Source organism: Megalops cyprinoides, chromosome 13, assembly GCF_013368585.1.
Source record: "Megalops cyprinoides isolate fMegCyp1 chromosome 13, fMegCyp1.pri, whole genome shotgun sequence".
Taxonomy (NCBI): Eukaryota; Metazoa; Chordata; class Actinopteri; order Elopiformes; family Megalopidae; genus Megalops; species Megalops cyprinoides.
In genome coordinates this window covers 9,530,303-9,557,616 of record NC_050595.1, presented here as the reverse complement: position 1 = coordinate 9,557,616, position 27,314 = coordinate 9,530,303, and the positions used below count along the sequence as shown (strand labels likewise).

At 47.0% G+C, this 27,314-nt stretch overlaps 3 protein-coding genes across 4 annotated transcripts; all 3 read right to left on the bottom strand.

The window, feature by feature from the left end:
• Positions 1–674: 674 nt before the first annotated feature.
• On the bottom strand, positions 675–4,520 carry LOC118788002 (ubiquinone biosynthesis protein COQ9, mitochondrial-like). 2 transcript variants are annotated; one of them, XM_036543816.1, is made up of 9 exons: positions 4,388–4,520; positions 3,322–3,550; positions 2,926–3,061; positions 2,667–2,809; positions 2,269–2,353; positions 1,956–2,060; positions 1,388–1,543; positions 1,217–1,270; positions 675–1,038 (listed from the first exon to the last, which is right to left on the bottom strand). In XM_036543816.1, the coding sequence occupies exons 1-9, from the start codon at positions 4,443–4,445 to the stop codon at positions 1,003–1,005; spliced, it is 1,002 nt and encodes a 333-aa protein (XP_036399709.1). In that variant the 5' UTR covers positions 4,446–4,520; the 3' UTR covers positions 675–1,002. The 2 variants fall into 2 exon arrangements, with proteins under 2 accessions (XP_036399709.1, XP_036399708.1); XM_036543815.1 differs by lacking the exons at positions 675–1,038; positions 1,217–1,270; positions 1,388–1,543 and having other exon boundaries at positions 1,570–2,060.
• Positions 4,521–6,578: 2,058 nt separating this feature from the next.
• prmt7 (protein arginine methyltransferase 7) lies at positions 6,579–13,877 on the bottom strand. Its single transcript, XM_036543671.1, has 17 exons — positions 13,661–13,877; positions 12,881–12,917; positions 12,480–12,629; positions 12,266–12,374; positions 11,820–11,932; positions 11,247–11,476; positions 10,986–11,166; positions 10,564–10,691; positions 10,164–10,302; positions 9,980–10,063; positions 9,595–9,642; positions 9,383–9,472; positions 8,901–9,062; positions 8,706–8,780; positions 8,044–8,204; positions 7,668–7,764; positions 6,579–7,498 (listed from the first exon to the last, which is right to left on the bottom strand). Exons 1-17 carry the CDS (start codon positions 13,753–13,755, stop codon positions 7,337–7,339), a joined length of 2,061 nt encoding a protein of 686 aa, XP_036399564.1. The 5' UTR covers positions 13,756–13,877; the 3' UTR covers positions 6,579–7,336.
• Positions 13,878–15,487: 1,610 nt separating this feature from the next.
• On the bottom strand, positions 15,488–26,654 carry si:dkey-30c15.10 (uncharacterized protein LOC559353 homolog). Its single transcript, XM_036544228.1, has 22 exons — positions 26,625–26,654; positions 25,633–25,786; positions 25,357–25,545; positions 24,796–24,906; positions 24,493–24,665; positions 23,716–23,808; positions 22,442–22,586; positions 20,776–21,071; positions 20,599–20,693; positions 20,348–20,477; positions 20,073–20,208; positions 19,651–19,836; positions 19,430–19,556; positions 19,193–19,241; positions 19,043–19,096; positions 18,914–18,946; positions 18,724–18,745; positions 18,505–18,614; positions 16,955–17,041; positions 16,657–16,764; positions 16,186–16,328; positions 15,488–15,860 (listed from the first exon to the last, which is right to left on the bottom strand). The coding sequence occupies exons 1-22, from the start codon at positions 26,640–26,642 to the stop codon at positions 15,713–15,715; spliced, it is 2,607 nt and encodes an 868-aa protein (XP_036400121.1). The 5' UTR covers positions 26,643–26,654; the 3' UTR covers positions 15,488–15,712.
• Between the last annotated feature and the right edge of the window lie 660 nt (positions 26,655–27,314).

Below are 27,314 nucleotides of genomic sequence, written 5' to 3'. Positions count from 1 at the left end.
ATGCTCCAGTTTTTCCAAACCGTGTTACTCTAGGGATGTGACATTATTTCTGTCCCCAGACTTCCAGCCAGTCGTGACAAACCACTGGGACAGTGGAAAAAGCAGTCCCGTTTAGCCACAGCATGGTATTCACATTGTTTTGCACAAAAATCCCTTGGCTCCGGCGTGACACACTCTGGAAGTTCCTCAAGTTCTCCAAAAGCCTGTGGAAATGTGGCTGGAGTGACGGAGTCTCCCTTCTGCCTCTCTCCTCCATCTTTCTCTCCCACGTCCAGTGGAAAGAACGTCGTGGCACGTCACCCAAGCGATATACGTTCCCCGATTTTTTGGTTTATTTTGCCTGTCTTGTGTCGTTTAGTTCGTCTTTTATATCGTGTTCCTTTCCACCACAACCCTTTGCTGAGGGGTTAAATGCTCTCTACAAACCTTATGCAATACAGTGATAGTGGCATACAGGCGTTTGCAATTACTTTCGAATAAGGTCATTTAAAAGGTTTCTGAAACGCACTGCTAAAATGTGCTCCACATTGATCTGTGGCAGCAGTGTTCTATTTGGTGTAGCCACATGGTGGAGATATATGGTAGGCTTTACCGAAATACTCTTCACAGAGCAAAACAAACAAAACCAGTTCAACAAACTAGTTTCAAGTACAATATATATATTTTTTTTGCCATTGTTTATACAAAGGGAGAGAGGAGCACTGCAGGAGTGGGGAAAGTGTCCACAACCGTGTGAGCTAAACACCGCCTTCTTCGGACCAAGATTAGAGATGGAGCAGACCTATGGCACAGTGACCTGGGGCCTATGGAGTGGACTCAGCCTGCAGCAGCAAGAAACACAACAACAACAAATCCCTACAAACATCACAGCTGCATTCAAGAGAAAAGAATAACCCGGGCCATAAGCCCAGCAATACAATCTCAGCCTGACACAGTGGACAGCAGTGGGTAAAAAGGGGTGTCAGGAGACAACATCCCACCCCCAATCCGCCCCTTCCTGCTTCATCGGCGCTGGTTCATCCCTGTGAGGTTCTTCAGCTGAGAAAGAAAAGGAAAGAAACAAAAGAGGTAGAAAAGAAGAGAGAGAAGGAGGGAAAATGTGAGAGGAGTAGAGAGAGTGAGGGAAAGAAAGAAGGAGGGGTGTTGAAAATCACTGACACTAAGGCCTTTACAAAGCACATCCTCTTAACTAACCAATCAGGAGGCACCCACTCACCGTGACTGCAGCTCCCATGAGCCCCTGCACCACCGCCTCCCCAGTGGCCTGTGCCTGTGGGGAGGACAGACAGTCAATGAACAAGACAATGGAGCAAAGACTATGTGCATAAGAACAGGCATCTATCACCCTAAACTCAGAGTAGAGATTGTGCTCACACAAAGCAAGTACCTGCTTGGCTGTGTTGGCCATGTTGACGATGTCATTGATACGGTTGTCGAGGAAGGCCCAGGTGTCCTGGAAGTCAGGGGAGGAGTCCTGCAGCATCACTAGCTCCGTGGTGTTATAGATCCCAGTCAGAGCTGCCCGCCGCGTGTACCAGTTCAACTAAGAGAAAGAGAGAGGGTGTGGAGAAGACGGAGGAAGAGAGAGAACACAGGGGCCCAGAGAAAGGGGGAAGTTGAGAAGCAGACAGAGAACGGCTTAGACCACTACATTTAAATACTGATTTAAGCTGTGACAAAGCTGCCTAGTAAAGAAGTCACCTTCATATGAAAGTAGAGAGAGGAGGGTCATGATGAGGAGACACAGGAAGGTAGAGAGGATTAGGAAGTGTAAGAGAGGGAAGGAGAAAACAAAGGAGGGAGAGGCGGGAGAACAAGTGTGAGTGCCGTAAGGAGAAGAGGAGGAAGCGGGTAGTAACCTTTGAGGAGGCAGGCCGCACTGAGGAGAGCTGCTGATGGAAGGGGGTGAGGAGGAAGTGGGGGGAGGGGTATTTAGGCTTAGAGGACCCACTCACGTCTGTCGAGCGGTCCCCGGCGTAGTACCAGATGTCATCCACCATCGTGGAGAGGTGCTTCAGGCTGTCGGGGATGTTGTGGGGAAGAAGCAGGATGCTCATGGCCTGAGAGAGAGGGAGAGAAATGCAGGGAACAAAGGGAGAGACAAAGAAAGAAAAAGAAGGAGAGAGAGAGAGAGAGAGAGAGGAAAAAAAAGGAAGCGAGCAAGGGGGTTAAAAAGTACCCGTGGCATTAGGGGTTTAACAATTTACCTGGGGCCAGGGCGAGTACGAGGGTTACCTGTACCCATTGAAAGTACAGTAAGAAGTTTACCTGTGGCCAGGTGTCAATGTACGGGATGAGCATCCTCAGTCGGATCTCCACAGCGTCTCTCAGGAATTCAGCTGTTGTCTTTTTTCTGAAACAGTGTGGTTTTTAAGATGTTGGCTGACATCACCAGCCCTTCCCCCCACACAATGATGGAATCAGCCCCAGACAGACAGATGACCACAGTGCACCCTTAAACACACAGTGGTAAGAACTCAATCGTTCTGCGCTGACTCATCAGCAACACTTGAAAAAGCTGGATGCTTGAGTGAGTGAGTGAGTGTGTGTGTGTCTGGGCAAGTGAGTGAAAATGTGCTTATGTGAGACAGTGAGTGTGTGTATGAGAGAGAGAGAATATGTGTTTTTGTGAGGCAGTGAGTGTGTACAAAGGTGTGGTCACTCACTCTGCCTGGCCCAGCTGAACCTGGTTGTGCTGTTCGGCCAGCGTCTCGGTCAGCTGGGCATTGCAGTGGGCGATGAAGTGCAGGACAAGGTCACCCGCCCCATTGGTGAACATGCCAGCAGAAGCAGATGACAGGCCCAGTGTCTGGCACGCAAGAGAGAGACAGACACAAGGGACGTGACCTCCTGGCAAACCACAACTTTATAAAAAAAAAAAAAAAAAAAAAAAAACTACATTTCCCATCATCCTCTCCCCCACACCTCTGCTGCTGCAGAAATGGCCTCCACAGACCAGCCATGCTGTGGTACGAACTCCAGCGCTGCCGTGAGTATGCGCGCCTGCAGCTGCTCCTCTGTCTCGTAGTCCTCGCTCTCCTCCCCTGCCTGGTCTGTGTAGCTGCACGGATGGCATAGCGTATGCCCAGGGAGAGCATACACCATCACCCATCAGCATCATAGCAACACTGCGCAAAAATGTGCAAAGGTGTGTGTCTCCATACTCTTAAGCAGGGACCACAACTGCAGAAACTTCGGCTGCCTGGAAAATGCCTGTCTAGAATAACAGGCAACTTTCTCACAATGTTTCTGCAACACCACAGCAACATGCTGCCGTTGTGTGCCACGGGTCAGTTACATGTGACCTAGCCTGGTGCTGACCTTGTATTGGGGGTTGGAGTCTCTTGCTCCGATGCAGACGAGGCCGGCTCTGACTCAGATGGATGAGCCTGGTAATGCTGGTGGTAGGAAGAGGAAGAGGAGGAGGAGGAGGTGGTAGTGGAGGAGGAGTCATCAGGATCGGACTCCTTCTGTACTTGCAGCAGAACAGCTCGGTGGAAGCCGCGTCGCACACCAGTGCAGTGCGGGCTTGTGGCCACTGGAACCGTTACTGGAAAGCAAGGTGATGTCGCCGTTTAAGATTGCACACCAGGTGCTTTACGTTACTCTTTTGAGCACCGTATGGCAAGTTGTTGTCACATTTTAAGAGACCCCTAGAAATTTAAAAGTTCTCATTTTAATTTTAATGAACTAATTTTACACACTTTAGTCTCTACTGTATGGATACATGATTTGACACAGTAATTTCCATAAGAAGCACTGCTCCTCTTCATCGCTCAGAGAGAGAGTTTTGCGTTGAAAAAACGTTTTTTAATGTTAGTGTAGGTTAGCTACCTGACGAGGGATATGCTCCTGTTGCTGTCAAACACTACTACTTAAGAAAAAAGCAAAATATTCATTTGGATACAACAATCTAGACTCAGTCAAGCTATTAAAAGATCCACACTGAAGTCGCATGCCCTGTTAGTAATCTTTCCCAATACAGTAAATGTGCTATCATTTTGCGAATGGCTGGCTAGCTAAGCAGCTGGTTTTTAAACAGCCGAAGGAGAACCAATGATATGAGTAAACAGCGAACTCTACAGATCTTGGCGAAGACGTCTCCTTACGCCCTGGCAGTAACTTAACGGGAGCTAGCGTAAGATAACCCTGGCATGTCATGTCAAGTTATATCCATACAGTTACAGAAATGTTGGTGTGACTAATGTTACGCTGTCCTTGACAATCACCTTCCCACCCATTAAAGTACGCTGGCTATCTAGCTAGTATGTTGGCACCTTCACATATTCGTACGAAACACCGAGGCCAAAGCGTTCGGGCTTTTGGAGGACGCACAGCCAGGCTAGATAAATTAGCCAGCTAGCTACCCAGCAAACGCACTGCTCACCCTTACTGAGACCGCGCAGGGCTCGCCCCGCTCGTAGTCCTCTGAGCAGCACCGCCATAACCTGCTGCGCCTGCAAAACAAATACAGTAGCGCCTAGCTAGCTAGTTAGCCGATGCAGGTTTTGTTTTTCGGCCCATAAGAAATACGTCAGTACTCCGCAGGTCAGTGTACCGGCATCATCTTAAAAACGTCATAATACACTGTTGCCACGTTGGTATAAATTCCCCATGCATGGACACAGTACACTCCGATAGAATATTCTGATGGGGGATTTTGCCTAAAGACTCAGAGCTGCTTTATGTTCATAGTCGAAGGTAATCGTAAGTCTTTTCCACATGGTTGGTTCTAACCAAAGCACTTCAGTACACTGCGCACTATCATGGGCAAAACTTTAACCATGGGGCTTGCAGTGGACCACTTCATAAGTATAGCCACCGCTGCCAAAATAAAATTGCCTTCACCAAGGTAGCCAGTATCCCATCCTCAAATTCTTGAGTGATGGATTCTGAGAAGAAGAAAAAAAGATTAGATTAGGCAATTACGCAGAAAAGAAACCAATATTGGTAAAATATTTATAGAGCAAAAGGTCCATGCTAAATTTCATCTGATAATGGTTCCACATCCGCATACCACGATAACCTACAGTAGTCCTGCCAAATACCGCTGGTGACAAATTGTAGTTTCTATCCACATTTCAATTTACACCAATGTGTAAAGTGCACAGAAAGGTGTCGGAGGGTTTATACAAGTATCCATGATTTTACAGAGAAAATACAAACTTGCCATGATGGCAAAAGTACCACCTTCAGTTGCACTGAGTAAATGGATTGGCTGCAGGCTTCTGGAATGACTGGGTGATGCAAGCATAGTCTGGACAATGAGGGTTGTATGTTCTTGGACTGAATGGGACTATTCAGCTGTTGCAATTTTGACTTACCTTATATTCCTGTTTTGGTGGAAAACACCATGATTATATTCAGGCCAGTAAGGTACTATACTTCATTTAACTAACCCAGTCCAAAAATTGTCTGGAGCCTGATCTCTCCACCCTTAGATGGCCCATCTGCAGAGACAGAGCTGCCAAGAAGGTAAAACCTCCAAGAACTGGTGAGACTGCTCCTTATGTCCTTGAGAAAAAGAGACCTGAATCCAGGGAAGGAATAAAAAAAATCTTTTATTCAACTCAAGGTACAGCAGAACTTGGATCTTCTGAAGCAAAACTGCTATGGCCCCGGCAGTTCATTTAGAAATCACACCGATTATGGTCTGTCAAAAACCCCCAGATATCCGGCTTTACACTCCTTGAATACACAGAAAGTTGTTACTACCTTACACAGAAAATCAGTACATTGGGGAGCTTTGACTTGACAGTCAATGCATTAAAAGAAAAAGTCTGTTCCCTAAAGGTGCCCAGCTGAAAACGTGCCACACAAATGCTCTTCAGGTCTGCACTGCCTCACAACTGCCAGTTAGATTCAAAGAAATCAGAGGCGAAACCTGTGTTACCTTAACACAACTCCAAAATTCACAAATCCCAAAATGAAATCCATTCTTTTACGGGGCAAAACGGAATACACACACATACTGAATATCCCTTTGTCATCAGAAATAACAAGACAGAGGCAAACCATGGCATAGTACAGGCTGAGGAACCACACCCTAGCAACTGAAGAGAGCACACAGAAACATTATGGTTGCCTTAAAAAGATCAAACACACTGTGAAGACAGGAGAACACTTCCTTATACATTCTAGAAAAAAGTCTGAACTCAGTGAAATCTTTTAAATCGTTTTCTTCATATAAGAAAAAACTTCACAGCAAACGATAAAAAACTGCATGTCCTGTTTAGGGAAAAAAACCAACAGAACTGCTAGCAGCACAATACATCTCAGCCTGCCACAGGTTGAGGGACAGTGAGTAATCACCCAGCACTGATTCATAGTGCTAAAGTAATTTAACAAAAATATGTAATCAATTCTCCAAATTATTTTTACTGTAATGTCATTATTATAACAACCATATAACTGCAATGTTGAATTTACAGGCTAAACTACAGGTTCAGCATTGTAATTATATGTTGTTTAAATTATGTTATTTAAGTGTATATCTAACTATTATGAAGCATACTTTGCTTTGGTAATATTTACAGGACATATTTTATGCCAGTAAAAATACTAAACTGAGAGGAATACTTGGACTTGGGGAAAAGACTAACACTTAAGTCAGCTTGATGGTATTCAGTGGCGTTTTGGCTGTATTCAAAATATATTTACTTAGTCCTAAGTGTAAGTGTAAGCTGTAACTATAGGGTGTAACTGTCAGAATCTAGCTGTAGTTTCACAGTACTGGAACAGTATTTAAACTGGTAACTGTTAGCACTTTCTGTCAGCACTGAAACTATTGACCCTAGTGTCTGGCTGTAGATTTGGTCAGTAGTGGAACTGTATTTACCTTGCTATGGGGCTACAGGATTGACCTTCCCTCATGTGCAGCCTTGTGGGGGAGCTGGATCAGAAAAGCAGAGGGACCCAGAATGGTTCTCAGGCTAAAGTTTCCAGCGGAATGTATAAGGGCCATCTCCCTTATGTTACACTGACATAAAGCCCCTGAAATAAAGCCCCGCCTCCTTTGTAAACACGATGAGGAAAAAAACAAAAAAAGCAATCATGACCTATCATGTCATCTGTCCTGCAGTGTTACCCTCTGATGGGCCAGCTGCCCCTATCAGGTAATGCCTGCTTTCAGAAATGCTGAGAAGACCGTGCTGCCAGACCCACAACAATCACAATTTTTGAATATAGCCCATGTAATGAACGTCTCCAGATTAGGGTATTTTTTTATGAAACAGTTGAAAAGATAGTCTTATGGTGACATGGAATAAAACAGGCCATGTCCAATACACTGGCTCTGCTGGGACATTCTTCAGCCTGCAGTGCTGGGGGTCAAGGGTCACTGACGCATAGATGCAGAGAAGTCCATTCTAATATCACCGTTACTGGGGTCGAAGGTCAGGCTATAGGACACTGTGTCTCGTCCATCCCCGATGCTTTCATAGGAGGAACTGAAGAAATATACGCCCTGTTTCCGATGGGGATTCCATTCACAGGCACCCTGCAGGACAGGAAACCACATAATGATATGACTATGACATAATAACACAATCCACAGAAATACCACAGTACAATGTAGACAAAACAGCATAATCCAGAGAAACCACAACACAACAGAGAAAAGAACACAGCATGCCCCTGCACCCACAGCAGAGTGATGTCATGAGTACCTGCTCGCTGACTGGCCTGGTGAGACCCATGCTCACTGTGATGTCATCGGTTAACTGGTATTCCATCCACAAAACCACCCCATGGCAACGGCCCCTCCTGTAAAGCAAATCATTTAACAATGAACAATTGTGAAACAATGATGATGCAGACTACAACTGAGCAAATGATTTTAAGTTTCCAGTGTCTAAAATAGACTTGACCTTTGTATGCTGATCATTGAGAACTATGGCCTGGGTTGTTTTTTGCCAAGGTCATATAGGAAATAGTGGATATAGCCATATATCGGATACAGCGTACAGCAACGACTGAAAAACAAAACCCAGATCTAGACAGATGCTGCTTTTCAAAATGGCTCCCTACAGCTGCAGCCCTCACCTCACAAGAGGAGCAGATCCCTGGCTGCTGACTGGCTGTTCAGGGACGCACTGCCGGAAGTCAAAGGTCATGACAGGGCAGGGCTGGGTTAGGGCGCGGCAGGGGTACTCCCACAGAGGGTGTGGCTCTGCTTCGCGAGACTCCCGGAAATCCAAAGAGCGCTGAGTGAGAGAGCAAGGGAAAAGGAAGAGGAGAGAAGTCGAGAGTCAGACCAGAGGGAGAGTAGAAAGTCATGACCCCTGAGTCCAGCCAGAACCCCATAACTGCTGACAAAACACCCCCCACACATGATTATATGACTTGTCGAACCATGGTGATTTTTGCCAAAATTTGAAATTGAGCAATTTTTGCCTTTTTTTCATTGGAATGCAAGAGACCAGCACGTGAAAGCATCCCCATAAAAAAGAACTACTAGTAGAACTACTAATAGAAAAAAAACAGATAAGCACATAATTGTACATGCACATGTTAACCTTCAAATCCATATCTATATCCTGCAGAAGGCAAACACACATTCTGGGGAAGATGAATGAACTTTTGACTGAAATTGACTTTTGCTTCCTTCTGTCTTCTAAGATGTGGACATTACACTGAAAACTATCAACTGCTCTCTCTTTGGCATTCTATCAGATACATGTCTGAAGGTCAGAGGTCATTCCCACCTGAACCATCTCGTCCATGGGCTGAACATCAAAGCCCTCACAGGAGCCACACGGAGCTCGGATTCTCCAGAGGTCCTGAGAGAAAGACAGGAAGGAAGTGAGAGAGACAGTTATTAGCCATTAACAGTAAATACAGTCTAATGGCTGTCCTGTAATCTCCTTGCCCTCTGACCCCGTCCACAGCCCCTCTCATACCCGGAACTCCACGGCTGCCATCCAGAGTGTGGCGCTTTGGGGCAGGATGGTGGCGTCGGCTCGCAGAAGTTGGGCCAGCGCAGTCCGACAGTACCAGAAGAACAGGGAGTGCCAGGGCAGCAGACTGGTGCTGAAATATGGTTCTCCCACCAGCAGAGACACCTGGAGTACAGACACACAATGACTACTGACACACAGAGAGCACAGACACGCGGCGACCACAGTCACATCAAGCACTGACACACAGAACATGCCGCAACAGCAAGCATAGACACACAGAGAGTACTGTTGTAGAGCCAGGACTGGCACAGCGATTACACACACAAAGTGAGCACAGATTCCTGCAGCACAGATTACATTACATTACATCATTTAGCAGACGCTCTTACCCACTATGATAAGAGATACACAGGATGTGCTTGGACGGCAAGCACAGACACACAGGGAGCACAGACACCTGTGGAAAAGGCAGGACTACATACCTGTTCCCCTCCAAGGTCCGCCGCAGTTAGCTGGTCAGGCCGCATCCCAAGCACCTGCACCCCACCCCTCAGGCTGTTGGCCTCCAGCACCTGCAGGTGAGATGGGTGGGGCCATGTTTAGTTGACCAATTCTAACTTAACCCCCAAGTTATCAGCACTGGGCTCTCCACACCTGCTGAGGTGTGAGTGCACATGACACAACCTCCACTCACCTGTTCTATCACCTGCTTGGACATGCCGGAGCTCTCCAAACTGAACACCTGGAAAGACAGACATGGTTACCTGCACTACTGTCTTTGTGAAGACAGAAAGACATTGTTGTGTTGCTGAAAACAGACAGTTTGCTGGTGAAATCTGTAGGGCAGCGGTTCTCAAACCTCTCCTGGAGTACCACTTGTCCTGCATGTTTTAGATCTCTCCCTGCTCCAAACACAGCCGGCTCAAATGATCAACTCGTTATGTTGTGTTGGAGCAGGGAGAGATCTAAAACATGCAGGACAAGTGGTACTCCAGGAGAGGTTTGAGAAACGCTGCTGTAGGGGATATGAGACTGAAGGAGAGAGACTGTGGTGGCTGAGGAGCGGAGGAGGGAGGTACCTTTTTGGCCCCCAGCAGATGAGCAAAGATGGGCAGCAGACTCCCGTCACTCACCCCGAGGCACACGCTATCAGGCCTCACAACCTGCAACACACAACACACTCCATTATACACAAACACACACACACACCATTACACAGAGACACACAGATACAAACACAGCACTCTGAAAAAGGTAACGTACACTGCGCAGAGCCCGGGTGTAGCTCTCTGTCCTCTGGGTGTCGTTCAGCTCCCCAAAGCGTGGGCGTGTCCACACCAAGTGGGCTTGGCAGGTGCAGCATGGCCGACACAGGGCTAAGTCACTGCCGCTGCCCTGCTGACTGCAAAGATATTACAAGCAGGGTAAATCAATTGCATCTCTGTGGATGTGCATGTGTGTAGTGTGTGTACATTATGCACAGGGGACTCCTTCCGTTTGTGGAGGATGAATACAAATCCAGAATCATCTGAATGAGTTTGAGCAGTATTTACTGTGCGTGTTTGCGCATGTGTGTGAACTGTAACCTATGTATGTCGCTTTGGATAAAAGCGTCTGCTAAATGAATAAATGTAAATGTAAATGTAAATGAATTTTCGGTTACCTGTGTGAGTGCAGATTGTACCACAGGCTGTAGTCGTCGTGGGAGACGATCAGGCTGAGCTCCTCCCCCTCTGTCACTCTCTGCTCCGCAGGCAGGAAGTACACGCTCTGCATCCAGTGATCCCGCCACTGTACACACAACACAGCCAATCACAGCACAGCACAAGCAGCACAGCCAATCACAGCACAGCACACGCAGCACAGCCAATCACAGCACAGCACACACAGCACAGCTAACTGCAGGGCTGCACATATATGGTACAGTTAATCATAGCATTGCATACAAACACACACACAGACACATAAACACAGCACAGCCACTCATAACATAGCTAATCAAATCATAAATGACAGAATGTCACAAAAAAAATCACCCCACAGTGTAAAATACATCAGGAACACATTCATGTCAAACATATTTACAGGGAAAGACTTGGGCTCCTGGTAGGTCCAGCTTGGAGCCATGCTGCAGACGATGGTGCCGTCTGGGTCCATGTCGATGGTCCACCAGGACAGAACCACCTGGGCTTGACCGCTGGCCCAGGCCTCAAACTTGCACGAGTGGGTCTGAGCAGCGCTGCTGACCGGCCGGCTAAAGTCCACACTGCAAGGACAGAGAGAGTGATTGAGTGTGTGTGTGCACGTGTGTGTGTGTGTGTGTGTGTGTGTGTCTGTCTCTCTCACCTGAACATGGTGCAGAGGGGTCCCAGCGGGGTGAAAGCGTGTTGGGGCACCTGGCTGAGCTGGATGTCACAGACAGAGGGCACTCCTGCACACCGGCCGACCGCAGGCGGGGGCAGGAGCTTGTGGCCTTCCACATCTATGGGGAGCAGCTGTGCCCAGCTCCAGAGCTGCTCCGACTGCACCAACTGCGCATACACAGTGGCGCGGTGAGGGATGGCCTCACAACCCTCCTGAGAGAGAGAAAGGGGGGAGAGGGGTTACACAAGTGAACACATACATACTTATATACATGTACACACACGCATGCATGTACGTATAAACCTGTAGTCACAAACATAGCTGTGTTACACATAGCATGTCTGTACTTTGTGTGTGGGCATGTCTATACTTGTACAAGGTGAGTACGGGCGTGTTTGTACTTCCACAGGATGAGTGCAGATGTGTCAGTACCTGTACAATGGAAACATGGGGATGTCTGGACCTGTACAAGGTAAATGTAGGGATGTCTTTACCTGTACAAGGTGAGTGTGGGGATGTCTGTACCTGTGCAAGGAGAGTATGGGCGTGTTGTACCTGTACAAGGTGAAGGTGGGCATGCTCATAGCTAGGCAGGGCTCCCTCCCCAATCAGCTCGGTGTCAAACAGCTCGGTGACCAGGATGTTGGCACGGGTCTGCATGTCACCATCTGTAGGCCAGTCAGACAGGACAAACACGACCGACCCAAAGGTTGAGGAGTGTATAGGAAATTAGAATCATTACTGTAATTACAACAAACTGACAACACAAATGTGTGATTATTTAGAAAGGTGCACTCAGGGTGTTAGCAGTGACAAAATTATCTTCTCACTATTAAACTGTAAGATGAATGCGTTTGCCTATGTGTGTGTGTGTGAGTGAGCATCTATGTGACCACATATGTGTGTGTGCGCATATGAATGCATTTTTTTGTGTGTGTGAGTCTGCATGAGTGTGACTATATATGTGTGTATATGTGAGTGTGAGTGCATGCTTGCCTGACCTGGCCCCAGTGTGACTTCAGTTGAGTGTTTGTTGATGATCTTGATTTTGTCACTGAATCCGTTCCTCTCCACAATGCGAACAGCAGCCTCTGCCATGGGCTTAAAGACCTATGGAGTCCCAGAGGATTTTAACCAACCGATACACACCTTATCGCCTTTCACCCCCTGCCTCTTTCAAACACCACTTCCCCTCTCTCCTCTCCCTCCACTCACCTCCACAGCATAGCAGTAGTCGGCTCCAGCACTAACAGCCATCATAGACAACAGCCCGGTTCCAGTTCCAATGTCCAGAACCACGGCTTGCTCACCCCGTGCCTTCACACGCGCCACCGCTGCCCGAATACCCTGGTAGTATTTCTCATTCTGAGGGTGAGACACAGAGAAGGTGATGCAGACACCTCAATGGTCACCCACGCAAAACACCAGTGCTGTCCTGCATATCATGTTCAGACTGTTAGAATAAAATGGCAACAGACATCCATATTTCTTTCTCTGTGTCCCACATTCGAGGGGAAGAATCCATGGTGAGGAAATTCACCCAGATGAGCAGTCCCACAGGTGAGTTGTATGTAAAGTTATCACTCACAAGGAGAGGGTCCTGAGGGGATACTCACCCTGTCTCTGTCATGGAGCATGTCTGCATAGCAAGACCTGCGACAAAGACCAACTTTAATCAGGGTAATAAACACACACACACACAACACAAGCGCAGTAACACAAGCTACACTAAAATCCTTTCCGAGATAAATTAAAATGATAAATGTCAGCGCCTGCTGTGTGTTTTGCAGAAAGACAATTACTTTATTTTTGCTACTTGATTAATTATTGATCCTGCCATAGGGTATCCTTTTTGCTGTAGTGTAGTGCCATCTGGAGGATAATTTTTGGAGGATAATAAACTTTATGCTGTAAATGGTGAACCTATAAAAACACACCACCAGTCAGCGAGCTTGCCTTCTCTGCGCTTCTCACTAGCCAGTCAGCTAAACAGGTACCTCTCTCAGACATGGTGGATACACACGGTGTACTGTAGTGGAATCGCGAATTTTGCCCGACGTGTCAGCATCGTTATACAACTAGTCTCATAAATAATCCAGATTAGGGCTATAGCTAACCATCAAATATCTCTAACATCTCCACTTCAATTAGCCAGTTATTGTATAGATATATTAAATCAATGAGCTTTATCCATAAACATGATTCAATTGAATTATTGACATCAACAAGTGGATTACAACAATTTGTGGCTAAGAAACTGAAGATATTAGACATGACAGCTGTATGCCTAAATTACATATAATCAGCAACTTTAGTACTCTGATTGCCACCTGTCTTTTTAAAAGTAAATAAGCATGCGCTCAGCGATGGGACATCGTGTACGGCATGTTGCCTACCGGGCTATTTCTTGGTGGTAGTCATACTCTTCGCTTTCCTCTACCCAGTCCAACGCACCCGTAGTCGGGTTCGCACGCCCACAGAATGTCTTCATGTCTTCGATTTGGTTCTGTCAGTTTTTCTTTGGTCTTATCGATGTCTATTGCTAAAGGATCTAATACAGAATTGATCTCGCACAATCAGCTTAAAGCAGCATTGCGTTTATGGAGGCAGCCATCTTCCTTCCTCAGCTTCACCCGTCACGTGACCGAAGCGCTCTGTTCCAACATGGGGCGCAGACATGGCTGTTGTCTGGCAAAGCGACGTAATGAAAGCTGTCCGCATAAAATGGCTTTAAAAATAAAATATCTCAGTTGAAATATAAACAACATAGGCATTTTCAAATTCATGTGTTCATCACTGGGTATTTTACCAACAAAGACATTATTAATAACAATGAGAAAAATGGCAATCGATATCGGTCCTTCACAGTTATGATCACATATTAGTGTGAGATGAGTACCATCGCTTACTGATACACAGTACTGACAGAATAATTTACTCAATTATGCATCAAAATGACCATGATTTCATTTCTTTATCAAGAGCAACAAATACATGTAAATGTTTCTCTCTCCTGTATTACTGTTACATGAATATTTTATGGCTGAATATTGACATTAAACCAGTCTTGTATGGCCGCTATATAAATGGAACCACTGTCACCTCCAGGTGTCCTCAGGCAGGCACACAGCAGGGTTTGCCAGATATGGGCATGCCTAGATTAACTCACCCTTAAAATGTAAGAAAAATGACAAATACAAATTTTGGCAACAGCCATAAAATCTGTTTTTTTTTTTTTTTAACATAGTACCATTCAGTGGAGGATGGGGATGTTATGTATAGAAGCTGTTACACTTACGCACACTGATATTTCCACACAGCAGAAATGACTATACTGTCAGTTGGTGTGCTCTGCTAGACTGGGAATTGAGTGTAGGACTGGAGTTAACATTTGCGTATAGGTTAATCATGGGAGAATTCACTTCAGCACACTACCGCATCAGTAATAGCGATGTATGATAGTGTGGCGTACTGAGGGGTTCCAGGGTAACACCTACTGCAGTTACACAGTGGTCTTCCCTATTCCTCTGGCTGTCAGACTATTAATCATACGATTTTCTCATTCATACTATAAACACATTTCCATTCACATTGGCAGCAATATCACCACATACCACTGTTACACATTTTACTGCCCACCTAGATACAATTACTCCCATTATTTTGGTCTTACTGACTACAACTCACAGGACATACCAAACACAACGGACAGGTGCAGCTGCTGAATTGATCAGGGACAAAAAAAAAATCACACACCATACATTGCAATTAAAGTAGTATTTATTCTTTTGTACAGAAGACAGAAATACCCACAGGAAAATAACCGGGACAGGACCATCATCTCTGTGACACAAGCCGCTCTAACCACTGTGCTCAATTTAATTGTGTTAGCATGAAAAACCTTGGGGTCAGCTTTGAGGAAAATAAGTGCACTCTGACCTCTGACCTCAGCAGCTCCAGAGGCAAGCAGGTTGTGCGAGAGGCAAAGCATTGAACTAAAACTGTTTTGCAAGCTGCTGAGTTTAACAAAAAACGTATTTAAAAATAAAAACATGCTTTAGTATAAAGACAGCCAATCCTCCAAGACATGACAAATGGTACCTTTGTCATTATACCCATTTCACATATATATTTTTTATTATCAATTTCAAAAGTCAGGAAATGCTGTCACAACATCCCATCCAAAGAAAATGTAAACAAATACTAAATAACAGCGCACCGAAACAAATCCTTCCTGTTGCCCAGGACTTGAGGTTGAGATCCCTCAGCCACAAAACCAGTTTTGCTTCATCATACTTCAACTTGGCCCTGAGAGCTCCTGGGTACCATGAATCTGCACTTTTACACGTAACTCGGGTCCTTTTTTATGTTGTATACGTAAAGTATTGTATATGAGAACTATGTGGAGGCTGTGGTGTATCCCCCTCACTTGCATTCTAGCATGGGGCCTACAGTATGCTCTCTCGGGATGGTCCACAGGGCTGGGGGTCAGAGGTCACTGGGCGGGGCTTCCAGGTGCGCAGGTCCAGCAGAGACTGGTTGAGCTTCTCCATCCACTCCTCCCGCTCCTCACGCGTGTCGGCAGAAAACCAGCGCCTGGAGCGGACCCACATAGCATCTGATAACGTTCGGCACACAACTTGTCGGAACAGACATTTACATTTTACATTTACATTTATTCATTTGGCAGACGCTTTTATCCAAAGCGACTTACATAGGTTACAGTTTTTTTTTTACAATGTTATCCATTTATACAGCTGGATATTTACTGAGGCAACTGTGGGTTAAGTACCTTGCCCAAGGGTACAGCAGCAGTGTCCTAGTGGGGATTGAACCAGCAACCTTTCGGTTACAAGTCCTGCTCCTTAACCACTATGCTACACTGCTGCCAACAGACAGAAGGTATAAAGGAGGGTCTTACTTGTCCAGTCCCTGACATTGGTTCTGCTGCAGGATCCTAGTGTTCACCAGCTCAAAGGTGTTTGGGCGGGCACAGGAGTCCCTCGTTACAGGCCTTACACAGTGACTGCTGCAGCTGGCCAGGGAGATGCTGCCCTCTGGTGCCTGAAAGGAGAAGTTGAAAGAAATGAAAAGGGTGTAGACAGGGGAGGCACAGATCATGTAGCTGGGGTTGATGGATTAAAGTTTAAAACACTGTATTGGCAAAACAGATCCTCTGTAAATTAAAAAAAGTGGGTGAAATTCGCCATTCATAACAAATTTCAACACCAACTCCTCTTTTTGTTCCAAACATTGGAATACACAAAATATTTACAAGGAAAGATATATATGACTTCAAATCTATTGCAAACACTTAAATGTATTCTTAAACAATGTATGTACTAGCGCCTATTTAAAGGTCTAATATGGCCTTCCCCGCTGCCATGCCCACCCTGATGTGCTCATCGTTAGGGTAGTTCCAGTAGGACAGACGGCTCTCTTCTAGGCAGAACCAGTGCCGGTGCCACGCCCCAAATCCATTCACATCCTCAAACATGGTCTGGAAAAGGGAGGGGGTAAAACTGCTGCATCGCACTGATAAAATTATGAATTGTACATATTTATGAATACATTTTCCAAATGCATTTAATAATACACAAACACAATGGATAATGTCTAGGTTGTTTTATTTTCTGTAACACACAAAAACATTCACGCACACATTTGTAAGCACTCACTCACATACTCACCAGAAAGCCACGGTGTTGGACATGGGAGTGGCCCTCGCACTCCAGGCGCAAGTAGATATTCCCCGCCAGAGGAGACAGGAAGGGCACCTATGGAAAGGAATGCAGTTACTCTGCACACTTGCACCATGTATAACACATGGAAATCCAGCCGTGTAACCATGGATGTTAGTTACTACATTGCTAAAGCTAGCAGCAGTGCCACAGCCTGGAGTGGGTAGGTCGGCGATGGGGAGAATTGGTTAGGCAGGCGGTTCTAGGGGGGGGGGAAGGGCGGAACAGGCTGTCAAGTCTAAAGGGGTGGGGGGATGGGGATGTTATGGTCCTGGAGGGCTGAAAGATCTACAGTTTCACAGATTTTGTTAGTCCAGACCATTGGACTTGGAAGCAGGCTGAACCACGGAATGCTTGCCCTGCCACGATCTCTTCTGTCAAAGTGAACTGGAGCTACCTGACGTGAAGGTACACAACTATAGTGCTGGAAGGTAATGGAGTTCATTCCTCCAAGGCTGTAGAGGTCTCTCAGTGAATGAAGATTAAGGCATGACTTTGGATCATCATTTTGTGTGGGAAGATGTACAAGGAAGCATGCAGCTGATACAAATCTGTAACTGTAAAATGAGTGGTAGAGACAAACACACAACTGACCGTAGGTCAGCCCCATGACAGAGGAGCTCATCAGCAGAACAATCAGAGGTTGGTGGAGGTCACATTCCACCAAAGAAAAGCTCTTAACTGCTGTTCCTTACCTTAAAACTGTCAATTGTCAATTATCTCAAATCTGTGTGGTAATCCTGAACAATTCCACCACTGGAAGTTAAGCACTCTAATACTCTTGGTAGGGTATAGAGCTGTCTCATACTCTGTCTAGACTGTTAAGCTCCATCTACTGCTCTAACAACTCTGCAGTACAATCTTCCTGTGAGATCTCACCCAGAAGCCCCACTGTAAAAATCAGTGGTTTTGAGATCTTTGAGTAAAGCTTTATCTGATGGTTCTGCTTGATGCCTGCTCTAGGACACACCCATGTGATCCACACAATGTAGAGGAAGACAGGTGAAACGGTGGAACCTTCTCCTGTAGCTCAGCTCCAAGCTTTGCCATGAAAGCTTCATCTAGATGGCGGGGAGAAAGAGCCGAAGAAAGAGGGAGGGAGCAAGAGATATTACATCACCGGAAACTCCAATCAGTGAATGCATGCTTCAGAGTACTGAACAGGGCCTGTGCAGACCGGCACCCTCTCGCCCTCAGAACCATAACGCTGTTCATTTCTGCCCCCAGACACCCGAACACACACTGATTTGTACAGTGGCCTAAGAGTGCAAGGGCAGGAAATACATCTATTTTGAATTTGATATATTATACAGTTTAAACCACAGGCACAGGAAGAGTGGAGACATTCTGCAGCTGTTTAGTGCGATACAGGAATAAGTGTTGGCGTGATAGGTGTATGGAGTGCAGGTGTGGGACAGGTGTGACATAGGTGAGGTGCAGTTGTGTGACAGATGAGGTGCCGGTGCGATTGAGACAGATGAGCTTTAGCAGAGCTGAACCTTGTCCAGGGGAAACTTGCTCTGTCCCAGGGAGGCCAGGGTGATTTTGTGGGAGCCAACCAGAGAGAAGTTACTGGAGCGGCGTGGGTTCATGGAGGGCATGGTTGCAGCTGTGGATGGGGGAGGTAATATTCCACAGTCAGAGTGGGTTTCTCTTCATTCCATACAAGCATTGTTACCATGGTTATTAAACTATTAAACAGAAATGGGCGAACTTACATGTCAAGCTGTGGTTGAATCTCTGTTTAAATAAGAGAGAAAAAATTTGATTGGTAGAATGTGCAAGAGGATGACAAGATATGATGTTTGCCCCCATCCTACTAGGGCTGACTTTAGCATATTGAAAGTTATAGGTACCAATAAGGACACAACACTATACGGGGGGAGCAGGAAAGGAAAGGACACTTACACTGATGGTGTTCAGGAGTTTCTTTGGAGTGACCTGGAAAAAGAGGTGTCAAGAGTCACCCAGGGGTTAAGGCAAGATATCTCAACTGTCACACATGCACACAATATACATGCAGTTTGTAACTGGTACCTTATACTTTGTTGAGCGCCGCTCCATGTTCAGGTTATTCCCTGTAGACCGGGACTGTGAGTCAAAAACAGAAGGAAACAACCATCAGAGCCAACCCCAAATAGAGACCAACCCCCAAAAAAGACCTGAAAGAGTTTCCTCCTGTCTCACCAGGCTGTAGACCTCCACGTCTATCTGGAAGTTGGCACGAATGTCCTGCCTGAAACAAAAGGGGCCGGGTCAGCTGGGGTTGAGGGGATGGGGCAGGATAATTTAGACTGAGGTGAGAGGCTACAAGACTGTGGTTCTGGTAGCCCAAAGATGTATGCATTACACGTGTACATATATATATAGGTGACATAGGACACCTGCCCTATACTTCAGAATGCACATGCGGGCAGCACTCACAGGGTGATGGCGGTAGGGAAGGAGATGGTGTCCCCATTCCGGGCATCTGCTGCTGTGGCTAAGGGCGTGGCCACAATGTTGCAGGCTCCATAGCGAATCAGAACAAAGAAGTAGTGTGTGGGCTGACCTGCGGGAGCATAAACAACAGCCGTACTGTAGCTCAGTGACGTCACAATCTACCTGCTCTATTGGTGCACTGTAATGTAGTAATGTCACAATACCTGTGCGTGTGCGGGCAGGGCAGATGAACTCCACCTTAAGGGGCAGCTGCACGTTGCTTATAGTGACCGTTCCCCTGCAAGGCTCCGTAGACAGGGATCTTGAATCAGGGTCACAAACCCCTGCCTGTCCCATGTTCCCCTCCCTCAGCCGGGACACCTCCGCCAGCAGGGCTGACCGTTTCTCATCTGGAGGGAGGAGTGGAGGTCATTGGCATAAGGCAAATCTCTGATAGCCCTCAGGAGAGTGAAAAAGAAAGGGTTAATACCACTAAAATAAGCACAACAGAAAGCCAGGGAGTGAGAGGTAGAAAGAGAGGGGAGTTACAGTGAGGGATAATGGAGGAAACAGACAGTGTTTACAGTGACAAAACAAGAGTAGGAGAAAGAATATTGATAGAAAGCGGGGATGCAGTGGGACTCACAGGACACCAGCAGCAGTTTCTCGGCCTCAACCTCCTCCAGAGACCCCCTGCCATGTCCCTCGTCCGTGCAGCAGCTGAGGGCCTGCAGGGTCTGAGTGATGACACCTTGGAGCTTCGCCGCCTCCTCGTTCAGCAGCTGTTGGGGGCAGCTCAAATTAAGAATCTCAGTCATTCTGCTTGACCCCACCCCCACCACTGTTCCTCCCCTGTATATGGTTAACCCCACCCTCCCCTCTCAGCTAAGCACCACCCCCTACTCCCCTCCCCTTACTGACCGTGATCTTTTCCTTCGTGTTGACAGGGGGCTGAAGTCGTGACCTGTCAGTGACACGCCTGCTCACTGCTGGGGTCACGCTCCGCACCGGCGGCTGGGAAAGCTGACGCTGATTGCGATACGCATCGATGCTGTCAATCAAAAACATCAAATGTCAACACAGTTACTTAATGAACCCTGAATGAGCCTTCAGTCCTAAACCCAGAACTCTGACCCCTTTTGAAAGGTGTGCTTAAGTGTGTCCATCCTTACCTGTACAGAGGTGGACTGTCCGCAGGTGGGGTGGGTACTTCCTCAGGGGTTAGCAGTAAGGGTGGAGGATCAAGCTGGGGGCTGGGGGCCACTCTCTGAAGTGAAGCAAAGAGGAGAGGTGTGAGTCACATCCACACCTGGAAAGGTAAGAAGGTGTGGGACAGTCTGCAGACTCACCATCGGGGTGACCACAGCCGCCAGTGACTTGCTGAGAGGAGAGAGAATGCAGCTGGGAGGGATGGTCAGCAGCTCCTCCAAGCTGGTGTCCAGCGGCTTGTTCTCGTCTTCAGCGTTCATTTTCTCATCCCCCTGCTCTTTCTTCTCCTCCCCTGACTCTTCACCATTGCTGTTCCCGTTCCCATCCTCCTCTTTCTCGCCCTCCTCTTCTTCCACCGTTATGTCCAGCACCCCCTTAAACATCTGGTCGATCATCTCAGAGGTGTTCATCTCCTCTTGGGAGGTCAGCTCCACATCTGTGGAGAAGGAAACGCCACATAAACACTGCACTGCACAGAATGCTGGGAAATTAGCTTTGACCCACACCGCAGTGAGTGCGTGAGAGTTACCCGTTTGACAGTACCCAGGTGTGTGAGGACAGGTACGTAGGGAAACCCAGTTGGTGTGTGTGCGTGAGAGAAAGAGGACGGTTACGTGGAAAAACCCAGGTTTGTTTGCTGCTCACCTGACACACTCTGCTTCCTCAAGCTGGCCTGAGATCCTGCTTCAGATGCCATTGACTCATCGATCATTTCTGGCTCCAGAGCAAAGCTGACTTTCTTAAGCTCCTGCAACTCTGCCTGGGAAAGTCCAGTGTCACGCTCCTCACTGAAAGGAGATTCTGTGTCTTCCTGCTGTTCACCCAGAAATCCTGCTCCTGCCTGCTGTTCACCTAGAGACCCTTCTTTTTCCCACTCTTCACCTGGAGACCTTGCCTTTTCCCACCTTTCACCTGGAGAGTCTGCCTTTTGCTGTTCCACTCCTAGAGACCCTTCTTTCCCTAGATCACACCCCACTTCATCCTGGTTGTCAGCTGGGCTTCCCATCTTTTTCTCTGGTCCATCTGAAGGCCTCACCTCTTTCTGATGTTCACTTTCTTCCTGTTGTCCATTTCGAGGTCCTACCTCTCTCTCGTGTTCACCTTCAGGACACCACAACTCGTCCTGGCATTCACCTGAGTGAGATTCGGTCTCTTCCTGATGCCCACCTACAAGAGCCCTCTCCTCCTCCTGTTGTCCATTATCTTCACCTTTAGATGACCCCAACTCTTCCTGGGGTTCACCTAAGGGAGACCCTGCTTCTTCCTGGTGTCCTCCTGCAAGAGCCCTCCCTTCTTCATGTTGTCCTTTAGGAAGCCCTAACTCTTCTTTATATTCATCTTCAGGAGACCCCAACTCTCCTTGATATCTTTCAGGAGTCCCTACCTCTTCCTGGTGGTCATCTGAATTAATCCCCTCCCCTTCCTGGTGTTCATCTGAAGGAATCCCCTCCTCTTCCTGGTGTTCATCTGAATTAATCCCCTCCTCTTCTTGATGTTCATCTGAATTAATCCCCTCATCTTCCTGGTGTTCATCTGAAGCAATCCTCCCCTCCTCTTCCTGGTGTTCATCTGGAGTAGTCCCCTCCTCTTCCTGGTGTTTATTTGAAGGACACTCCTCTCCAGGCAGATACTCCTTACCTGTTGGGGACTGGGCTTCCTCATGCTCCCCTAAGGGAGAATATGCCAGTTTCACAACCTATACTGCTCTCTTGCAATGCTATGAAACTATTCTGTTACTTTCTAGACAGAATACTGCTTTGTCACCATGTCACAGTTCTAGGTAGTTCTTCTTTGGCTCTGACTCACCTGTTCTCTTCACCTGAGGACACGGCTCCTCACTGAAGCACGAGTTCTCCTCAGATGAGGCCGATGTCTCTGTCGTGCTGCTGTGCTCCACCTCAGACCATTGGTCACTGCTGGATTTCTCTACCTGCACGTCAGGCTCAGCCTGCTAAACACCCACACACATCCACCATTACTAGCTCCAACTACACACTATACACCTAACACAGACACACAGGCTACGCACTAGACTAGACAGTGGCACGGACTATACACTTCAAACACTAGCAGCTGCTACACACCTGACACAGCTACTGACTCCGACAAAACATTAACAAATATTTGAAGAAGTATGCAATTTTAACACAATACAAAATGTTTACATAAACCACAGACAACATGCATGGGAGGATGTGCATACCCTGCTACAGTGGAGGATTTTAACAACAACATTCAGAGAATTAAAAGGAGGCTAGTGACAGACCATACAACATGTTCATGGTCACATGATTTGTATATGAACACAGACCCTCTAAAACCCTACGTGTGACCCTGTGCCCACTAAACCCCTCTGTGCAACCCTGGACCTCCTAAACCAAGGTAGAGGTCCACTCACGTCCCAGGGGCACAGGGGGGGCCACTGAAGTTTCCTGTTGAGGCGGGACACCCGGGGGAAGGGTGCCGACGGAGTCACCTTTCGGTAAAATTGAAAGAACCTGACATGACTCAACTGATGCACACATAATGGCATGATACTTTACAAAGGAAGGTATCATGAACGGTATTTAAAGGGGGGGCTATATACTGTGAATGACATTTCAGAGGGAGAGGATGTATATCTTGACAGACTTCATTGTTAATAATCATGTCTGACATTTCACAGGGGGTCACATTTAGTCTATGTTCAAATATCACATGAAACATTTAGGTATTAACGTGCTAAGATTAGACAGTTATACCAGGGTTGTTCCCAGTTCCCATGGAAATACCCCAAATTCAAAGCCAATCCCCAATGTTTTCTACAGGTGCACATGTTAAACGGTAGTTATCTCAGAGAGAGAGAGAGAGAGAGAGAGAGAGAGAGAGCACAAGATGTCAAAGGCCTGATCAACACAACATAATATTTTTCAGTAAAACTGAAAAATAAAAAAACAGCAGCTTTATAACAAATCAATGGCTCTGCAGCAAGTGTTGAGTTTTATCAGTCTCTCCTTGTTTGGAAACCACAAAGGATAGAGTACTGGGTGTAGCCCAAACCCTTATTTCAATCATCTGCTGACCCTTCCCCCAAAACCCACCTCAGCCAGGGAAGGGTCCGACCAGCTCCTCTTCAGCCAGGCATTGTCACTGATTGGCTGGGACTTCAGCAAGCGTAGCTCCTGCTCCCTCTCCTGAGCCCGAAACAGTGGTGTGACAGTGAGAGGCGGGGCCAGGTACGACAGGTGAGACGCAGGTCAGTACAGATGAGACATGACAGCTGAGAGATGAGATGGATTAAGATAGTTAAAACTGCGAAAAGCAAAATAAGCAAGTCGGGTAAAGGTTACCTTAGTCACACCTGTGAATGAAGTGCTGAACAGTGAGAAGAAAGGGGAGAGGTACAGTAGGTCTAAGCTAGGAGGTGAGGCAGAAGGTAGAAATGGCTGAGAGGCTGTGGTGAAAAATGTGTGAGGTGAGAGGTGTGGCAGGTAAAAGCTGAGAAGTGAGACAGGAGGCAGATAAAGCTGAGAGGTTAAGGTGAGAGGTGAGACAGCTAGAGGGGTAAGGTGTGGCAGGTGAGAGCTGAGAGGAGGTGAGGCAGGTGAAAGGGAAGACAGGGGTGGCAATGTAACGTAATGGTAAGGAGCAGGACTCGTAACTGAAAGGTTGTTCGATTCCCCACTGAGGCACTGCCGCTGTACCCTTGGGCAAGGTACTTAACCCACAATTGCCTCAGTAAATATCCAGCTGTATAAATGGGTAACGTTAAAAAAAATGTAACCTATGTAAGTCTGCTCTGGATAAGTGCGTCTGCTAAATGGCAGTAATGTAAACACAGGAGGCAAGTAAAGGTAAAAGGTGTGGCTGAGGCTGACCCTGCGGATGCGTTCAGCGCGGCTCGTGCTCGGAGTCTCGGCGCTCTGCAGCTTCTGCTGAATGGTGCGAGCGAAGCTAGACAAGACGCGGGGGCGAGGCGTGGACAGGGAGGGGCCATCTTCCGGGGGCCGCAGCTCAAACCGCTCCACCCGCGAACGGAACTCTGCGTCACCTGGAAAATGGAGGTCAGGCACTGTCAGCAACGGAGGCACCGTCATCAATAAACCTCACCTTAAACAGAGTCCCAGCATTACTGCCAAGTGCACCAGTACAGTTTGTCAGAGTGGGCATATCTCCCTTACCGATGAGACGCAGCTCTGCCCTGGATCCTTCCTCGTCAGCTTGGGGATCGCAGCCAGAGAGCGCCCCCCTTCCTGGGTCTGACAGGCATCGTTGTGCGGGTGGTGCTGCCCCTGGGAACACAGATTTGCCAGCTGGAGTCCTTCTAAATGAATCTGGAGCGGGGAGCAGATATCTGATATGCTGCTCTGCTGCTATTGTGTGTGAGAATATACATGCATTTATGTACGCATATGAGTGTGCCTGAGAGTTAGTGTACATGCAAGAATGCGCGTCTCAGTATGTGAGCGTTTGTTGGTGCGTGAATGTACATGTGTAAGTGTGCGCTTGTGTGAATGTAGATGACTCATATTTTCCGTAGCATGACCAAGATCTTAAACATAACGTTAATTGGAGCATCTTAAGGAAGGTGTACTTTCTTTAGCCAAATACTTCCCACCTGATTCCACCCACCATATGCTGGTCAAGCCCTGGGTTTCTAGACAAACCACACATTGCTGGTATTTACAAGAGACAGTGCAAGTGTGTGAGTGGGAGACCTACATGCGTGGGGGTTTTCTTACCCTCCCGTCTCTGGTTCAGCTGCCGCAGCCTGGCCTGCACGGACGAAATGACGGGCGTGTCTGGCTTCACCATTTGCTCCGCCCATCGGAGGCGTGATCTACCGGGAGACCCTCCCCACAGCTCCAGGGGTTTCACGTTCTCCTCCCCGGATGGCTCCAGGCAACGCCGTTTCAGACCACCTGGGGGCTCTGTTACGGCAACAAACACGCGAATGTCTGACCCAGGGCACGCACAAAGGCAATGTGTATACGCGAGTGTAAAGCAGAAACACTCACGAGGGGAAGACGGGAAGTTCTGTTCGCCGTTGGCGAGGGGCTCTCTCTGCCGTTTCAGGGACTTTCGGGACTCTGCCTGTACTCCACACTCCTCCACATCCATCCCGTCGGGCAGCTGTAAACACACCTGCCTCGCACTTCCTTGCTCGGCTGTCTGCACGCAGGGAGTTTAGAAACACCATGTTACGACACATTTTCACAGGGCACTTTCAGAGCGTGCTGAGACATTGAGTGAACATGACCGGCGATGTAGGCTACAGTTAAATGTTATAAATGTAACCGTTCTTGTTCTGTGCACTTTTGCTGAAGTCAGAAATGAAACGACTAAGCAATTGCTCATATTTTCTTAGCCTAAATTTGTAGGCACAGAAAGCTGAGATAGCCTATATATGCCGTCAGTGAGGGTGGACAACTCTATAAAAAGTTTTCTTTTTAAATTTATTCATACGCCTCGACAGACTCGCAATGACAGTAAAATTTAGTCGAGTGATATGACTTGGCTCAATTTCACGTCTTTCTGTAATATATTATGTTGTCGCCTCCGCGGCAGTCAGTATGTGCTAGTACTCCTCCTCATATTTTGCATAAACATCTAACAATTTTACAGTGTTGCAGCTTTTTCATATTTTCCAACGCCCTCTAAGACTTGTAATATGGAGTCTAACCTGCTATGGACTGCAGGTTCCAACAATCCGGTTTGACCTGATTCATGTTATCGTTTAAAAACAGCGGGGTCACCTCGCTAGTTAGCAAACAGTCAGACCAACACCGTCAACATACAAAATTCGCACCACATTGTAAACAGGCCAACCTGTTACATGTTATGTTACATATGTTAAATATTAGATAATCTATTTATTTATCAATCTGCCTACAATTACAAATACAAGCTAGCTATAACGACCTAACCTACTCACGGACTATCTAGCTGGGATGTTAGCAAGCTAGCTGCACTAAGTTTTATAGAGCTAAATCCATTTGTTGTAATTTACCTCCGTAACCTGGTCCATTTTCACCGCAGCATAAGTTTTCCAAATGTGAATACGAAGGTCATCAAATCCTCAGCTCCGAAAAACGTGATTATCTTAAATTTAAAGAGAACTGTTAAGTTGCAAGAAATCCCCAAACCCTAAAACACAGTGCATGTGACTGCCAGTCTGCTAGTTTTATGGACAATATTCCTCAATGGTTTTGGGCTGGTTAGCAGGCAACAGGTTGCTGCCAAACTCTCGGACTTTGAAATTCAGCGCCTCTCTTCAGTGGGCGCGCACGTCACACACGACGTGCTCGGGCATGAGCTCATGTTAACGTCATCTCAGGTTCATTGGCGATGCACGTTTGTGAATTAGCCGCTTATATTGACAGCGTCATTGCGAAGTATGAACTGTTCAGTGCACAGAAGAACACTATGTTTGACGTAGAAGCTATAAAACATACATAGACCGAGTCCATTACTTGAAGCGCGCTTACAGAATGCGACGTTCAAGTATGACTGTGCAAAAGCGATGTGGTCAATAAATACCATTCGGGAAAACACAGCCGTGAACAGGCGGAGAGGAACGAACATGGGAATAAACTCTCTCAATTCTAGAGATATCTTGCACATTCTTCCTTTCACCTGGCCTCGGTCTCAAGATGACAAGATTTGTTGTGTCGTGTTCAAGAAGTTTCAAACACCACAA

What these genes read in the sequence shown, in the direction of transcription:
- LOC118788002 (XM_036543815.1), bottom strand. Translation starts at nt 4,445, where the DNA reads ATGGCGGTGCTGCTCAGAGGACTACGAGCGGGGCGAGCCCTGCGCGGT. An exon ending in CCATTTCTGCAGCAGCAGAG is followed by an intron (nt 2,810 to 2,925) that starts GTGTGGGGGAGA and finishes CTTGCGTGCCAG; the next exon opens with ACACTGGGCCTGTCATCTGC. An exon ending in GTTCAGCTGGGCCAGGCAGA is followed by an intron (nt 2,354 to 2,666) that starts GTGAGTGACCAC and finishes ACACTGTTTCAG; the next exon opens with AAAAAAGACAACAGCTGAAT.
- prmt7 (XM_036543671.1), bottom strand. Translation starts at nt 13,755, where the DNA reads ATGAAGACATTCTGTGGGCGTGCGAACCCGACTACGGGTGCGTTGGAC. An exon ending in TGAAGTCACACTGGGGCCAG is followed by an intron (nt 11,933 to 12,265) that starts GTCAGGCAAGCA and finishes ACTGGCCTACAG; the next exon opens with ATGGTGACATGCAGACCCGT. An exon ending in TACAATCTGCACTCACACAG is followed by an intron (nt 10,303 to 10,563) that starts GTAACCGAAAAT and finishes ATATCTTTGCAG; the next exon opens with TCAGCAGGGCAGCGGCAGTG.
- si:dkey-30c15.10 (XM_036544228.1), bottom strand. An exon ending in GAAACTGCTGCTGGTGTCCT is followed by an intron (nt 19,837 to 20,072) that starts GTGAGTCCCACT and finishes TCCTCCCTCCAG; the next exon opens with ATGAGAAACGGTCAGCCCTG. An exon ending in TCCAACACCGTGGCTTTCTG is followed by an intron (nt 16,765 to 16,954) that starts GTGAGTATGTGA and finishes TCCCTTTTCCAG; the next exon opens with ACCATGTTTGAGGATGTGAA.